At 50.2% G+C, this 18057-nt stretch overlaps 1 protein-coding gene across 1 annotated transcript; it reads right to left on the bottom strand.

The window, feature by feature from the left end:
* Positions 1 to 4834: 4834 nt before the first annotated feature.
* BATF3 (basic leucine zipper ATF-like transcription factor 3) lies at positions 4835 to 16319 on the bottom strand. The gene is made up of 3 exons (XM_015234716.3): positions 16105 to 16319; positions 13306 to 13410; positions 4835 to 5167 (listed from the first exon to the last, which is right to left on the bottom strand). Exons 1-3 carry the CDS (start codon positions 16180 to 16182, stop codon positions 4982 to 4984), a joined length of 369 nt encoding a protein of 122 aa, XP_015090202.1. The 5' UTR covers positions 16183 to 16319; the 3' UTR covers positions 4835 to 4981.
* Positions 16320 to 18057: the final 1738 nt, after the last annotated feature.

An 18057-nucleotide genomic window follows, 5' to 3' on the forward strand; every position in this document is an offset into this window, starting at 1 on the left:
AATTAGTTATTTCATTATTTTAAAATAAATACGTTCCTGTTATTTTTATAAATAAATGTACTGGTGTATTAAAATAAAAAATTAAATTATAATATAATCTGTTTTTATTAATAAATATATTGGTTTACTGCAATAATTAATTAAGATGAATAAAATGAAGTAATTAATTACTAAAAAGTTTCATAATGATTAACTAATAATTTGCAAATGTGCTGCAACCGCTTAAGAACTGCTGTGGGGAACATTCGTTGGTTCTTTCCATTCTTTAGCCTCAGGACACTGGCTACCACTGGTGGTTCTCCAACTCCCTTACTTTCTCAATTTCAAAAAGTACTGCCTGGCAGATTGAGCCCTCTGTGGGTCTGTGACATTTTGGAAGGTACTTTTTGGCCTTGCTACCAGTCTAGAGGAAAGACAGCGAGGAAGCTTGGTGAACCCGGGATGCTCACAAACAGTCCTGCTTTCCAGGCCCTGGCAAGGGCACCCGCGCTGTCTGAAAGAAATTAGTCCCTCTGGGATTCAGACGGCGCAGGAGCAGACTCAGAGCGGAGCAGAAGTGCTGTCCTGCCCGAAGGGACAGAGAACTCAAACCAGTTCAAGAAGACTCTTGATTAATGGATGAATGGATAAACAGCAGGTTATTAAGGGAAATCAGGGGAGTTCCAAGTACACCTCGGGCCTTTCAGGATGGTGTCTTAGAATGCAAACACTGGACTCTCCCTCGCGTTTTCCCTCGGTAACATGTTTGGAATTCTGGGCTAATGACCTTTGGTCTGATCTGCAGTGACATTTCTGATCTTCTCAAGAATGTCATACCAGAAAAAGTCATGCTAGAACACCCAAAGAGCAGGTGAGCTGTCTCCAGGGACTGAATCTACCCTGAACACAGCCCCAGACGGGGCCACAAGTTCTTCAAGCATGCCCTGCCAAGCTCACCTGCACCTGCTAACTGCAGACTTTCAGTGTGCATCATGCAGATGGTGATGATGTCCATGGAAACAGTAGTGACCACATGGATCTCCTTTGCCCCAGATAGATGGGGAGGGACATTTTCATCAAAGTGATCAGTTTCCAAATGGGCAATCCAGGAAATTTCCCTTGACTCCAAGCCTAGAGAGGTTTCCATAGACTGGTCTTGGCTAGCTCCACTCTTACACCTCCAAACATGTGGAATTTTTTTGAAGGGCTTCCAACAGCATACCCTCCAGGGGATTCAGCATAGCTTCCCCAGGAGCAGGGATGGTTTAGGTTCAGAGCTCAAAGATCCCCATCACCCTCTTCCCTCCTTGCTTCCCACTTCCTTCTTTCCCTCTCCTTCCCTTCCTTCCTCTCTCCTTCCTCCTCTCCATTCTCTCTTCTTCCTGCTTCCCTGGCTTTCTGTTACAAGCCTCCCTGCTTTGGCATGGATGACTCTGCCAGGACTTCCTGGATATCTGGGAGGGAAGAAGCATCAGGGAGATTAGGGGCTACCCCTTTTCTTCTAGCTCCTGCTGGGGCAGAGCCCACAGCCCCGGTGAGTACACCCAGACTGTGGAAACCCTAGCATTGATGGGAAAGATGAGAGGGGCTTTTGGGTCTCTTGCTTTCCTGTCCGTTAGAGTCATCATTTTCAACCAAGGTTTGAGGCCAAAATTGGGGTCTGATTCAGTGATGGAAACCCCGGGCTTCAAGGCTGAGGTGGTGCAATACAGGGCAGGATTGCGGACAGGAAGTGGTGTGGCTGCATGGGTGTGAAGGAAGGACTTCCTCCCTCTCTGACACTTTCTATTCTGAAAGGGCCTTTCTCAGCCTGCCTCCCTCCCTCCCAGCCCAACAAACAGCCCCTCTCAGACTTCATTCAGCTGCCGGGCCCAACGCCTGGCACACAGCAGCAGTGTGAATACACCCAATCAAATCCAGGTTCCAGAACTGGTCTACTTACCTTGTCCCTCCTGGAATAACAGAATAGTTTCTCAGATATATACAGAATTTCTGCTTTTTCAGAGTAGGGGTTTGGGAGCTGAGACAGACCCTAATGTCACTGGAATCTTGATCAGGATGTTCTTAGCAGCCAAGCTCAGTGAACATTTGGTTTTCAGAACTCTCATCACATCTCCAGTTATCTTGGAGGGGACTTGGCCTCAGCACTGTGACTCACTACCCTGAGCTACCCCAGTTTTGGTTCCCTAACTCCAAATTTACCATTGACATCAAAAGTCCTAACCCACCCTAAATGTGAGCTCAACCTAAGTGAGCCCACAGTTTAGGGAGGAAACCTGTGTTTAGCAGCGAATTTGAATTAACTTCTTGATAGCAGATAAGGCAGCTGGCGCGTTGGAACCAAGTGGCTGGATTAGGGGATATTTAGAACTTGGAGGAATTAAATGTGATGTGTAGGTTTCTGACCAGGTGGATGATGGAGCTCTTTATCAAACAGGTAAAAACAGATTGAGAAACACGTCTGAAGGGAAGACGATGAGGTTATGAGCACAGCTTTGAACATGTCAAGCGGGAAACGCTTGTGAGGTGTCCTTTCAGAGACACATGGTGGGCAGCTGAATACACAGGAGAGAGAGCTGGGCTCCGAGTATAGATGTGGGAGGCATCAGTACAGGGATAGGTGGTGACTGAGGCCCCAAGAAGAGGAGCCCCTTTAACCTGACAAGTAGGTAGAGAGTCAAAGTAACATAGAGGCCAGCATCACAGGCTGTTGGGAAATAAAAGAAGATAAAGACTTAGACATGCCCATTAGGGTTAGTAAAAAAGAGCCTACTGAGAACCTCCAAGGGTGGAGTTTCTGTGAGGTGGTGGGAGCAAAAGCTAGGTCGTCTTATGGCAGAGACTGACAGATACCCACCAAAGCCCATCCTTCCACCTCCTGAGCACATGGCTGAACTTCATTTCCCAACGTTCCCTGTGGATGGGTCAGGCCATGTGTTTGAGGTCTGGCCCACCGACTGTGGATGGGAAATGATGCACTATTGCCCCCAAGATACAGCCCCTCTCACCATCCTCCAGGACCCTTCCTCCAAGTCTCCCAGGCAGAGTAGAGGACCTAGGGAGACTCCAAGGCCTTGGGGGCCCAGAGTAACTACATGGAAGGATATTGGCCCCTGGATTGTTATGTGGAGCCAGGGGACTCAGGCTAGTGGGGCCGGCAGGCACCAACCCCCCGGGGTCAGCAGTGGAGTGGGTGAGCAGCCAGCTGGACAGCAATGACTGTCGGGGTCCGGGATCAGCAGTCAGGACAGCTAGAGGGGCCTGCAAGTCAGAGCATGGAAGTTCCGCAGGGTCAAGTGAGCTCCAGCCAGAATGTAAAATGCTCCCTTCAGGAGAGCGCTGCAGCTGAAAGAGAGCAGCTGCAAAATGCCTGCAGACACAAGACACACACTTCACGTGTTCATGCTCTCAGTCACACAGGCCCCTGGGCCTCTGGCTCTGAGTCCGTCCTTCACAGGTGGGCTGCTGGCCTGGACCCTGCAACCCCGGCAGCCTGGTGAGGCGCTGAAGGAAGGTCACACCACATTTAGGCACCAGCTGAGCAGGACCCTGCCCCGACTCGCCGTCTTGTGGCACAGCTGCAGCCTGACTCTAGCAACTACAGTGGGTCACAAGCTGGTTCTGCTTCTCACCCACAGGTGACCGTGAACAATCCCCTTCCCCTCGCTGCACCCCTCACCTGCAAAGTAAAAAGATGAGGCTGGGTGATTTAAAAGTCGTTTGTGCTAAATAATTCCACCACCTCCCTGAAATGGCTGCATTTGGGATGCTTTGGTCCAGCCTGCCAGCAGGTATGGGCCCCGTTATCTAATGGCAGACTTCCAGTGCCTCTGACAATGGAAATCTTGCTGCCATCAGCCTGTGAGAGTTAGAAGACAGCAGGCCAGCTGCCGGTAGGCAGGGGGAGCCTTCCCCGGGAAAGGGGAGGCTTGTGGGGAGTAGCCAATGCGAATCCAGGCATGAAGTCAGCAAGTCCATCACCCCGGGAAGAGCTGCTTTCTGTATCTTTTCTTTCTTTCATTTTTTTTTAAACCATTGACATTTCCAACAAAGCACTTTCCTTTCTGTTCCCATTTCCCTTTATGATGGGCTGGCCCTACCTTCCACAACTCCCTTGTTCCACGGAAAAAGGATTGGAAAGGGATGGGACGTGCTCTACTATTTTGCTTTTCTTACTGGGGCCACCTTCAACTTGGCCTGGTTCTGCTGCTCCTGAAAGAATAGAGTTGGATGGGACTTTTGAAAGGAAATAGCTCTCTTCTCTTCATTCCCCCAAATACTTGTTTACATAGGGGGCAGACCTCCCCCATTCAAGTATGATTCAGGTAGTTATAAATTTGTCCCCTGATCCGATGACTACTTATGGAATGGGAGATGGCCCAAGAGTGCACAGAGCAGTTGGGAAAACCAGCCTGGAACAGAAAATCTTCCATGATGGTCCAGGCTGGGTGGGAGAGTTGATCAAGATGGGGGGTACCCACATCATCAAATAAGCAAGTCACGTCCAGCTCGCCCCTGCCTGACCCTGCTGGGGTGTCTCCCTCATCTAGCTGGGTGTGTCCATGGGGGAGATGACCAGGAGGGGAAGGGAGACCCAGGAGCTGCAAAACAACCTGAGGAGACAGGAGGTGACCTCTTCAGGAAGAGAAGAGGTGTTGTGTCTCTGAATTCCAAGAACTTGGTGAAAGGAGAGAGGATGACCATCTTTATTATTCAGATTCTAAAGGAAATGATTCTGCATAACAGCAGAACCTACTAGCTGCCGAAGTGGATGTGCAGGGACTCCTGAGGGTGGTCTCCCTGCCTGGATCCACGGGAGGCTCTGAGTCAGGGGCCTGCGGGAGCATCACGCTGAGCCCACGCTGCTGGGGACATGGCCAGGAGGTCCAAGGAGGTGGCCTGGCCACAGGTCCCCAGGTACACAGATGCAGAGGGAACCCTCCTCCCAGGTGTGCAAAAGACCAACGCTCCTTGCTGGGCAGAGGAGGATCGTCCTTGGGCTTCACCGGGGCAGGCAGCCAGCCACGGGGTCCGGCCGTGGCACTGGCACAAAGTTCATGGGGCACAGCAGCAGCGGGCACATCTTCTCATGCTCCTTCAGCGCCTCGCTCAGGTGCTTCAGCTCCTCCGTCAGCTTCCCAATCTCCCTCCGCAGCACTGTGTTTTCTTGCTCCAAGCACTCGTATTCCTGGGAAGACAGAACACCCACAATGGGTTCTGAGGCCATATACCCTTCCTCTGTCCTCCCCGAAGATCTAACTGTCACCATCGATGCTGACCCCTTTCCCTGAAAGCTTTCTCATCAACCATGTCTGCCTCCACCACTCAGATTTGTTTATTCATTCGCTTAATGTCTCTCCCCTCCCACCAGGATGAAAGGTTCCTGAGAGCAGGGCTTCTTTTTTTGAGTCATCTTTATTGAGCTATAATTTATGTAAAATAAAGGACACCTACTTTAAATATATCATTCAATGAGTTTTGACAAATGTAAACAACTATGTTGATCAAGACATAAACCATCTCCACCACCCTGGAAAGTTCTCTCCTGCCCCTTTGTAGTCAGACGCCCCCAACCCCCAGCTGCTGATCAGCTTTCTGAAGGTCTCTGCTGGGGTCACTGCTTTAGCCCCAGCACCAGGAACAGTACCTGGAACATAACAAACGTTTGTTGAAAGCTGAATAAATGAATGAAAATACCCCTTGCCTTGGCTTTGCTCCAATGCTCACCTGTTAAGTTTCCACTATATCAGAGTTTACAAGGGCTTAGAACTGGGGGAGATCAGAGACCCCTTGGCCCAATCCACACAGTACAGAAAACTTCCCTATGTAATTCTAACTCCAACACCCAACTTGTGCTGGCATTCTTCCCTTCAAAGGCCAGTTTTTGCCACTTCTGAGCTGCTCTGTCAAAAGCTCCTCTTTGTACTGATCCAAAATCGCTTTCTCCTTCAAACCCACCTACTGAGCTTGGTTCCACCTATGGAACCACACAGAGTATATGCAATACGTTTTCAACATCGCGGTTCTTAAAATGTTATGGGACAGCCCCATACCACTTCCCCTTAGGTATTCTCTGAGCCCAACCGTCTCAGGTCCTCTGAGTTCCTTGAGTTTCAGGACTTCTGGTCCCTCTCTTTTTGGCGGTCACCCCTGACACACACTCTTAATTTGCCAGAAGCTCTGAGAAGTTGTTCTCAAAACACAGTGCATGTTTCTGGGAGTGGTCCAACCATGCAGAGGGCAGGTGCGTGGAAGTAGTCTGCTCTCAGCAAGACCCAAGTGTGTAGCCACCTTGCTCTGAGGATACTCCCCGAGCTTGCAGAGAACCGCAAGCTTCATCTGCATAGGCTGCTTCTCTGTCTGAACTTGGGTGACAATTGTTATTTTGGCTTAAGGGTGGGCTTTACACCTGCTTCTACTGAATTTCACCTCTTTGCTTGGGCATCTTCCAGGCTAGCGAAATCTTTCTGAATCTTCATTGTGTCACCTCCTGATTAGTGATATCACACAGCTGCCCACTAACTTAAGAAGGTCTTCTTTTTCTTCATCCAACTCATTAATAAGTCCTACAATACTCAGGCAATTGCAGAGCCCTGTGGCATGCCAACAGAGTCCTTCTTAAGGCTGACAGTCTTATTTGCACCTTGTTTAAATGTTTTCAATCATTTCTAGGTTGATTCATGTGGAAAGGCTGTATTGTACCACATACTAGGCATTTCCTGAGCTAAGGATCCAACCTTATTATCCATCATATCTTTTCTCTTACCAGTAATTTTTAAAAGTATTACTAAAAAAAGTTTTCTTACAAGCCACAAAGGTACAAGCAAATTCTCAGCTCTGCCCATTGCTAAAGCTGTTCTCCTCAACTGAGCTGCCCTCCTCCTTTTGTGTGTGGGCCCAGCTCAAGCCCACCACCTCCAGGAAGGCTTCCCTGATCACAGCACCTAATGGAACCAAATCTCTCATTACGTGTTCTATTCAGTCTTGCATCCTATTCAATCTTACTTATATTAAACAAGGTCTCTCCATAAAGATCAGAAATGTATAGCAACTAGGGGCCTCTGCTCCCCTCTGTACTCCTGCCTCACAGGCCCCAGTGCTAGTATCTGTGTGCTCAGTGACTCCTCACCCTTTACCTTCAGTTTCCTTCTCTTACCCCCTTCCTCCCCTCCCTCCCGCACCTTCCTCTCTCTTACAACGAGGGCCCCAGAAGGGCTGCATGCTGAGGCCATCAGAGTTATCCCTCTGCCTCCTGCTTTTCCCAGGCAGGCTCTCCTCTCAGGGTGGCCTGGAATATGCTCCATGGCAGCAGGCCTCGCCCTCCTCCCCGCAGTCTGTCCTGGGTCAGTTTAACTTCACCAGCGCCTTGGCTCCATGCTGCCTTCAGCTATCCTCCAGGCCAACACCTCTGACTCCCCACACTCTCTTTGGGCCTCTGATGAACTCAAGTCCTGGAGTCAGAATTCAGTCTACCAACACAGCAAGAGACCCTCCAGAGGCAGGGGAGGGTCTGGAAGTGAGGGGGGATGGAGGCTAGGCATCGCGGGGGGAGCCTGCCCGCGCAGAGGGCTCCGCGCAGCAGCCAGAAATCCTCTTCACCTCCAGTTAAATGAGGATACATCTGAATGATTCCAGTGCACTGTGATTTTAACCAGATTCAAAGGACAGGAAAGTCTCTTCCTATGGCCGTTCCAAACTGCATTTATGTATTTACTAAACTTCATGGCAAGACGCTGTGAGCGTAGGAGCTTTCTCTCTGGAAACGACGAGGGCCACGCTGCCTAAAGCCTTCCCGAGGTGCCACTGCTCTCCCTGAACCCCAGCTCCGACAGGCCACAGAGCTGCCTGTCACGGGCACCCAGCAGGCCCCTCGCTGCCTTCTCCACAGGGACTTTCTCTTCTGGGATTTAACTTTTACTCATAAATCTGCAGAGGGACTTTCACTGAGCTGAGGGAATAAAATGAGAGAAGAACTCAAATTCTTCTTCAGACCAGTTCCACAAAAATAAAAGAGGGAGCTGCGGGGAGTGGAGGAAGGGGAGATGAGAACACAGAGTGAGGACAAAGTGGAGGGAATGAGTACGGCCCAGTTCACCCAGAGGAGAAATTTCCCGGACTTCACATACGTGAGAAATACGCCAAGAACATCACACCTTTTGTAATTTCAAAGAGATGATCTGTTTAGCCCAAATCCTGCCGAGTTTGGAATCTCTCGCCCAGGGAGGGTTCGAGGTCATTATGCTGCCTTCCCTGGGTATTTGCAGGACACGGTCACAAAGCAGAGACTAGAAATTGGAGGTGGTGAAATCACAGCAAATCCTAGTTCTGCCTCAGATGCTAAGCTGTCCAGGGCAGTGATTCTCAGCTGGGGCAATTTGGGCAGTCCCCAGGGGACATCTGGGGCATCTGGAGACAGTCTGGGTTGTCACAGCTGGGGAAGAGGCACCACTGCCTCCAGTGGGTCAAACCCAAGGATGCTGCTCAATGTCTTATGAGCACAAGACCCCCTCCCCACCCCTCAATGAGAAAAGGCTGATCCCAAATGTCAATAGTGCTGAGGTTGAGAAACTCTGGTTTGGGCATCTAAGAGAGGTTGATTGGAGAATGGGGGCTGTCTAGGGGCGATTCAAGGTCCAGGATGCCTTTGAGGCAAAGACTGGTAAGGAAGCGAACATACCAGGGACCAGAGATGATAACTAAGATGGGAAGGAAATGAGGGGAAGGAAGAGTCTATCAGGAGGACACAGACCCCATTACACAAGCGAGACGACTGAAACTCAGAGCCACAGTGGCTTCTCCGAGGTCATGCAGACTTGGGACCTGATCCGTGACTTCCAGGTCAACTGCAGCTCTCACGCAGTGACAGCAATTCTGCTTCTGTTTAACAGTGCCTGGGCCCAAATTTCCCCCAGGGTGGTTACCAGCAGTAAAGGCCACTGAGAGCTCAGGATTTTACAATAAGTCTATTCCCTATTAAGCTCATACGCTTCCCAGCAGAAAAATTGTGTCATCAGCAAGGGCTGTACAAATTAGTGTCATCATCAGTTTCTAAAGCCATGAGGACTAACATGAAGCATTCTATTAGAATATGCAATCTCTGAAAACACCAGGGCAACACATACCACAAACATATTGCCCAAGAAAGTTGTCAGTTTGTGACATTTGGGGCTCCTGAGGATGGCATCGCTGCCTTCCTTTTCTGACTCAAAATTCTTTTTCATTTTTACACCTTTGGGTGCCTGGCTTGGACCAGTGTGACCCACTTCTGAGCCACTTTCAACTTGTCTAAGAGACCTGGACTGTTCTCTTGGGTTCCCATTTGTGAATCTGGACTCAGGCGTGTGCCTAAGGTTCAGAGATGAATAGGGGTCAAAATCCCCATAAGAGGGGTAAATGCCTTGAAGGGATGACTTGAAAAGCCACAGTGAACAGTGAGGTGCAAGATACATATTAGGAACGGCTTCTTATCACTGTAGTGTGACTTCCAGCAACCGCCACCTTGGGGGGAAACTCAGATAGCTCTGAAGAGTGACCCCAGCCTCCCTCTGGCTTGACCCTCTCAGGCCCTCCTCCCACCCTGCCCTCCAAGGAGGTCCTGCCCTGACGGACAGTCCCCGGCTTTGGGGATGGAGAACTGGGGAAGGAGGAAGGCAGCCAAAAGACTTGTAAGAGCCGGGACTGGAGGAGTTTTTCCCAGGTGTTGGAGGTGAGAGATGTGCAAGAATTGAGTGGGCAGGAAAGAATGATGGGAATTTTACACATGTCTTGCTCTAAATATTTCCCTCATGGTATTCAGGAAAGGCAAATGAAGATCTCAAGTCACTTGGAGATATTTAGCAATACTAGCCCACAGTATGGGAGAGAGGAATTTATGGGATAAAAGCTTTACTCAAAGCCATTATAATGGGCTCATCTCCCCAGGGAGTAGCCGGTGTCTCCCAAGGAGCTGGCTTCATTCCATATTTGAGGAGAAGGTATGCAGGCGCTGTGTCTGGGTCTCACTTGTCCCAGCTTAGATGGTTTACAAGCATACCTCATTTTATTGCACTTTGCTTTATTGGGCTTTGCAGATATCGCGGGTTTTTGTTTTTGTTTTTGTTTTTGTTTTTCAGATCAAAGGTTTGTGGTAATCTTGCATTGAGCAAATCTATAGGTTTCATTTTTCCAAATTTGCTGACTTCCTATCTCTGTGTCACTTTTTGGTAGTAAGCCCCGAGGGGCTTTCGGCTGTGATCCACAGCAGTGTGCTAGGTCCTCTGCCCCACTCACTGGAGCACAGTAAAATGATTCTTCACCACATTTTTAAACCAGACTTCCCACTCTCAACATGTAGCTGCTTTTCAAAGTTTAAAATGTAGTTACCAAGGTGACTACTGACACCAGTGACCGATGACACTTGTGTGTGGCTACTGACAGTAAAGGTGTAGACTGTGGCTGGGATCTGGGTATGGATGGAACCACTGTCCTGGCCTCCTTGACACTGTGTTTCAACAAAATGGCCTTGCTGAAGTGACCTGCCGGTGCTGCATAATCCAGATCCATTCTTCTAGCTCCACAGAGAGGGGAAGGGTGTGTTCTTCCATGGAGGGACTGGGATTCAGATCAATCAGCCGCATTCTGGAAAGGGGGCAACTGGCACAGTCATGTTTATGGACAGAAGAACAAGCTGGGAACCCCAGGGAAGGGCACTCCAGCCACTGCAGGAGTAAATGTGGCAAACTACCCCTACCTTTCCCAGGCATCGGTTCATTTGGTTATCAAATCGAGTGATGATAGAAATTGAGAGAGACCCATCTTTTTTTTTTTTGAAACTGAAGTACTTAAGTAACCTTCTGTGGTAGGCAGAATAATGCCCCTCCAAAGATGTAAAATCCAGCCTCTGGAACCCGTAAATATGCTACCTTACGTGGCAAAAGGGACTTTGCAGATGTGATTATGTTAAGACTCTTGGGGAGATTATCCTGGATTATGCAGGCGGGCCCCCTGTAACCATGAGGGTCTTTGTAAGGGAAAGAGTCAGAGAAGGACACATGACGAGGGAAACAGTGTCAGATTAACGCAGGATGAGAGAGACTCAACTGGCCAGTGCTGTCTTTGAAAATGGAAAGGGACCACAAGCCAAGGCACACAGAAGCCTCTAGAAGCTGGAAAAGGCAAGGAAATGGATTCCTCTCCAGAGCCTCCAGAAGGAATGCAGCCCTGCTGACACCTTGATTTTAGTCCACTGAGACCCATTTCACACATTCCATACACCTGACTTCCAAAACGGTGAGACAATAAATCTGTGCTGTATTAAGCCACCAAAATTGTCATTAATTTGTTACAGCAGCCATAGGAAATGAATATGCTTTCCTTGGGAATTTCTATGCTTCCTGAGGACAGGAATGAGATCTCACGCCTCTCTCTCATGCCTTGCCCACAGTGGTTCTTAATAAATATGTGTTGGATTGAACCTACTCAACCTTGCTCCATGAAGGATCTTGTCCAAGTCATGTAGTCACCTCTACCTACATCATCACTTGGGACTTAAAGCTGAGTGTCCTCTAGTGTGTTTGGATATTCATGCACCTGGCTCGGACCAGAAGCTCCTTGAGAGGAATGGTCCTCGTGCACAAGGCCTCGTGCTAACTGAGCCACAAGTACCCTCGGGTGGTTATTTGGTAGCACGAAGCTAGAACCAGGATTGCTTCAGGAGCAAGGTGGAAGGAAAAAAGGAGGCAAGGGGCATCCCGTTTCTCCTGTGGAAATTTTACAGAACTAATCCAGACTGAGACACACCTTCCCAACCCTAGTCTGGAGACCCTCATCTCCTTCCACCACCCAGACTTCCTACTTTCATGAAAGAATGTGACATTTATAATGTATGCACCTCTGTGAATTTATATCAGTGGGTCCCCTCTGCCTGGAGTATGTGCATTCTAAATCTATTCTCTGCTCATCGTGCAAGGGTTTTTAGAGACTGTCACTTCCTCTCATAAAGCCTCAGAGTCTCCTATGCTGTCAACACCACCCCCTTCCTAGACTGGCCTTACTAAGACGATCTATGACCTGATCTATGGCCAGAAAGTGTGGCAGGAGATAGCTGAACTAAAACTCTTAATATTCCCACCAACTCTGTGCAAGGACAAGAGCATGGGACTGCCATCACTTCCTTGGACAGATCCTGGGAGCCTTCGATATCAGTTCTGATATGGGACGGTTCCCTTGTCCCAGCTGTGAGATTATGTGGGATTACACAGAGGTGGAGGAGAATGGAAGAATTTAGAATAAATTCCAGTTTCCTGATTTGGGTGATGAGATAGCTGGTTAGTTAGTTCCACTGACTACAACCTGAAGACCGTGAGAAGAGAAAGTCTCAGGGTGAACAGACACTCTATTATGACTGGGCAGATGCCAAGGAGCCTGCAGTAATCCATTTGGTGGCACATAATCAGACCTTGTAGATACAGGCTTAGGGCCAGGACAGAGGTCTTATTGGAGTCATTGGTGCCTACCTGGGAGTAATCTATGTTGGGAACTGATGTTGGCAGAACTGATTAATAGATTAAATCTTCCAGGCTGAGAAGAGAAAAGGGCAGAGTCGGAAAGCCTGCTTGACACCAACATTTAAGAAAACACACAGAGGTGGAAAAGCGAACAAAGAAACCGAGAAAAAAAAAGTGGTTAAGAGGGTCAGAAGAAATAGGAAATGTGGTCTTTTAGAAGCTAAAGCCTTTGAAAGAAGGTTTCAAAAGGGGAGGGTCAATGGTGTCAGAGGTCCTAGCAAGGTCAAGGATGAGGAGACTAGAAAGAGGCCCCTGGACCAGGCAGTGCCAGGGCACTAGTGGCCTCAGCAGGCAGCCTCTGTAGGAAGCGTGCATGCATGTGTGTGTGTATGTGTGCACGCACACACGTGTGTGTATGTGTGTGTGTGTGTGTTGGGGGAGCAGAAACTAGCACATAGGACAGGGAATAAACGGGAACTGAAGACATGGAGACAACAGGTCTTTTTTTAAGGAGCTGGGAAGTAAAGGAAGGAAAGAAAAGAAATGGGACACTAGCTTGAAAGGGAATCAGGATCAAAACGCGGTTTGGGGTTGGTTTGTTTTATTTAAAAAAAGGAAGAAAAGGAAACATGAGTGAGATGCAACCAACGAGTGAGGGAGAAATGAAGACACCAGGGAGCGAAGAATCAGAACCCTGGCTGGAAAGACACGACGGGATTAGATGTGCCTGTGGCCAAACTGGTGATGGCCAGGGCATGACCTCAGGGCCATCACAGTGCCAGGGCAGAGGATGACTCCTTGCTGCAGCCCTAATGTGGCTCTGCCCTAACCACACTCTCACCTCGTGGAGTTTGTCAGCCTTCTGGGTCTGCTTCTTCCGACTTCTCTGAGCAGCAACTCGGTTTTTTTCTCTCCTTCGGACCTTCCTGTCATCATCCTCAGGGCTCTGGGGGAAAAAGTTTGATCAGCTGTGACACTGAGGCCCCTCACCTCACCTCTGCCCAGTCTCTTCGCCCAGCATTGCTCGTGGAGTGTTACCATTTTATTTGTAGTCACAGCAATGCTTGTTGCTACATCAGTGGGATAACAGCGGCTCGGTGCTAAGGAGCATTCACCACGTGCTAAGTCTGTGCTAGCTGTTAACCCCCACCACCACCCCTAGAAACATGGGGTGGGACCGCCATTTAAAAGATGAGGAATAAGAAACTCAGGGAGGTTGAGGAACTTGCTCCAGGTATCACAGCAAGTAAGGGGGTGAACGGGAAGTGGAACTCAGGTCTGCTGGACTCCAAACCAATGTTCACAAACCTCTCCCCCGCAGGGTGTGTGCCTGGAAGAGGTGTGGCATTGGTGTTGTTCCTGTGTGGACGGGAAAGGCAGAAGGTGGCTGCTATCTGGGACTTGCCGTGGGCCAGGCTTCCCCTACCACACACAAACAGGTACTTTTGATAATGTGTGCAAATCACAATTAGACTGATAACTAATTGCAACCACAGAACTTTCCCAATAGACCAAATGATCCTCAGCACCACAGACAATACACTCCTTTGAACTACGCTTTTTGCTTCACAGGCCAGAGTGAATCAGAAAGAAAACTTATGATGTCTTAGAGGCTCTTAGCGATATATGATTTTACCAAACCTAGTCAAATCCTTCAAGAGTTATCCTGAAAGGCAAGCAGAAAAATGCACCTACCATGGTAAAAAAACACTTCAACCACTTATAGAAAAATCAAGCAATATTTGCTTTCCAGAACCCTAAGAGAAGATACCAGAGGGTGGAGGAAGATAAATACTAACTTTAAAGAGTTTAAAAGCCAAGAGGTTAGAGGGATACAAACACAGGAAAGCTATTCAATTAGTACTATTAATGGAAAGCAAATATTGATAACATAAAATAATGAATATTTTCAGTTATCATTTTATTTAGTCTAATATTCCAAATAAGAAAGCCATATCTCCCCCAGGTTATAGTGGGTAAAGAATCTTCAGCATATGTAAGAATATAAAGCTATAAAAGGGAAAAGAATAAATAATACATACATAAATAAAATAACAAATAAAAGTGGCCTGAAGGCAGTGCTTAAGGGACAGGCACAAGACGTTAAAATGTAGTCTTTTAGAGGCAAAGAAGTCTCGGAATACCACATGTAGTGGAATGGACAGAACTTCAGCTTTAAAAATACACGGCTCCTGGTTTTCTCTCTTACTATCACTATGGACTTGAGTAAATAGCTTAAATTCTCTGAATTTTCCATTTTCTCGTTGTTGTGTGATTCATTCATTTTTTTCCGTAAGAATTAATTTAGTACCTGCCATGTGCCAGCTACTGTCTTGGGCACTAGAAACACATGCCCTGAACAAGTGGTCAGTAATCTCTGCTATGATCATGCTAACAGCCCAATGCTTGGGGCTGCACAAGATAAAACAAGATTTTTATCCCAAAGCTCCCGGCACATGGTTTGCCCTCAAAAACCTCTGTTACGGCTGACGCTACTTTTTATTGAATCCCTCATTGTGCTTGTCACCAAATCATGCCTCTTTGCCCATTATCAGAAAGTCATAGAGCACATGGAAGCAGCCTGCACCCTGCCCTGTAGGAGCTGCTCTCTAAACTGGATTTATCATCTATTTTATGATCATATCTCACAAGCTGACAGAAACATTTAAGCAAGACAGAAAGAGGGGAGCAAACTGTTGAGATATTCATATGTTATGAACCACATCTCAGTCAGTTCTTGTAAAAATCACGAGAAGTTGATATTAGCATGTTCATTTTACATGTGGGGAAAGAGGCTCACAGAGGTTAAGCAAATTGCCCAAGGCTACTCAGCTTGAGTGTGGCAAAGCCGAGGCCCAAACTCAGATGTGTGACTCTCTAGCGTCACCCGATGACATTCTGTGCCAGGCACCGAATTGAGAAGAAGGGCATAACCATGAAATGCCTCAGTCTTAAGGCCGCTGAGTGGGAAGTTCTCACACTGCAGTTCCTGTGTCTCAGTTTCCTGAAAACGCGGTTGTAAAAGTTATGGACAGAGCAGAGGACCGGGTGCGGGCCGAGGACTTTCCACTAGCGCTGAGGGTGGAATCGGCCCACTTTGGGTACCCACCTCGAACCCCCAGGCTCATGGGTCCCGAGTTCCCCATTCAGGAGGCAGCCGGATTAGGGTAGATGTTGGGAGTGCCTGGGCACAAGCTGCCCCCTGGCGCGGAATTTCCCCTCTCCGCACCTTGGCCCCGGCTCGGAGCAGCCGGGAAAGGCCACGCGCTCCGGCAGTGAAATGGCAGCCGACGGCGGCACAAGGATGGCGACACCCAGGGCAGCGCGGACCCCACGTGCGGGGGAGCGTGAGCCATGCCCTCCCCAGCCAGGCGTGGGCGCCCTCTGGCCTTTCCTCCTCCCAGGCACCGAAGCCCAGTCATGGTCCCGGAGAGTCTCTGAGGGCCAGTCCCGGCACCGTGCGTGCGCCGCAGACCCGCGGGCAAAGGCCCCCACTCCGGCTCGCGTCTGGCTCCCGCAGCACCTTCGACCCCTGCACTCAGCGGTCACCATCGGGAGCCCCGGCACCCGCCTCCTCGCTGCCCCCGGCGCCCCAACCCCCGCATCCTCCGCGGTCCTCCCTGAGCCTCTAGTTAACTACCTGAGGCTGCGCCTGGTTCCCCGGAGCCGCGACGCTCCTCTGCAGGACGCTGCCGGCGGCCAGGAGCCCTTGCGACATGCCGGGCGCTGCTCCGGCCCGGCCCGCCCCGCCGCGCAGCCTCGCGATGGAGAGGCCGCGCCGCCAGGCGCGCCCTGCACGCGGGGCGCTGCCTACCGGCTCTCTCCAGCCACCGGCATCCTCGCGCCCCCGCACCTGCCGGCCGCCGCCTCTGCCCCGCCCCCTCGGGCTTCCTGCTCTCCTGGCTCCGGCGCCCACTGCGCGTCGCCCGGGTTTCCCCACCCCCCAGTCCCAGCCTGCCGTCCTTCCCGTCCCCAAGTCCGCCCCGCCCCTCCTTCTCCCACCCCCGCCTCGTTTCCTCCTCTCCCCGCCCTCTCGCCGCACTTCGGGGTCCCAAATCCCACCCCTGTCGCGACTTTCCCCTGGGGCCCCACTCTTCGTGGAAGTCACGTGGTGGCTCCGAAACCCGGGAGGGAACGCATAGCCCACCCACAAGAGGCGACGCTAGGGCATGTGGAGGGGGTCGGGGAGGCGCGGCGCAGCTTTTGGGGTCTTTGGGCGGCTCTCGGAGAAATCAGGTTGAGAAACACAAGTGGGTGGTTTGGGGTTGTTGGTTTTTTCCCTAGACCCATCACGGCATCTTCCTGCGCATCGGCTGCCTCCCCCTCAGCGCAGGGGTCTCAGTCTCAGGGGACTTTCTCCTCGGCAATCAGTCACGCGGCCGTCACTCTCACGCTTCCGCGGCCCCTGGCTCCCCAGCCCGGGGGGCTCAGGCCAGGGGAGGGGACAGCGGCTCTACGGAGTCCCACTGCGCATCCTGAGAGCCACGGAGCGCCCCAGGGCCTTTCTGCGGGGAGCAACTACTCCTCTTTTTGCCGGTCCCGCGGGGCTGTGGGAGGGAGCGAGGCGGGGCTGCCCCGAGGGTGAATTCCCTCAGTGGAGGGTGGCGAGGAGGAGGTTGTCCTGGAGAGAAGCAGTGGCTGGGCTTCTCTGAGAGCCAGTCTGGCACAGTGGACGGTGGTCGTCACTCTTAACAGGTTCAGGGATCAGGACTCAACGCGCTAACGTTAAATGGATCAGATCTTTTTTCTTTTTCAAGATTAAAGTGGCAGATGCTCTGCCTACAGGTTAACATGTGTGACTTCTTCACGCCAAACTGGGGACAAGGTAGAGGTACAGCGCGTTCCCTCCACCTGCCTGCCAGTTAAAAGACGAAAAGTCAAGCAGTGTTATACGTGGTTCCAGCAAAGAAAAAACAAGTGATTATGGGTTTGTGGTCTGCATACTCTGAGCACCGGCAAGGAAAGATAACTGCGAACCTGGGTAGGCGGGTGAGAACCAGAACCAAGAGGTCAGACGTGTCTTCCGAGTGTGGTCGCTTAAGCTTTCGGGCTCCAGGCTCGTGGGCAGCAGTGGGGATGGGGGGTGGGCACTTCTGACTCCCAGTCCAGTGCACGTGGCTCTCCTCCAGGATTAAGATTCTTGCAAAAGCTTTGAGATGCAGCTTGCGTGAACTTGGCTGCCTGGCCGAGGGCAGGGAAGCAAATGGAGATTCTTTTCTGTGTTAACCGGGGCTTCGACCACCTGAGAGGGTGGAGGTGCGGCGGTGGATAGAGGGTGGGGGCTGCCCTTTATAGTGACGGTGCCGCACCCCATACCAGTAATGCTGCACAGCGAAGCCATTGCTACATCTACCCGCATTTCTCTTCTCATCACCCTTTTATCCTTTTCGTCACTCAGCATAACTCATGGTTGCCCTGGGGCTGTTCTGCCTCTCACACAGGCTCCATACACAAGTGGTCAGTAAATTTGTTGCGGAAGGTCAACTGAGAGCCCTCATTTTCGAAACTTAATGGGACTCTAACAAGATCGGAAAACCTCTGAGTTGAGTGGTCTTAAGTTTTCAGAAGTGTATTCCTTTCTCAACGTTGTTTT

The sequence above is a fragment of the Vicugna pacos genome, chromosome 23, assembly GCF_048564905.1.
Source record: "Vicugna pacos chromosome 23, VicPac4, whole genome shotgun sequence".
NCBI lineage: Eukaryota > Metazoa > Chordata > Mammalia > Artiodactyla > Camelidae > Vicugna > Vicugna pacos.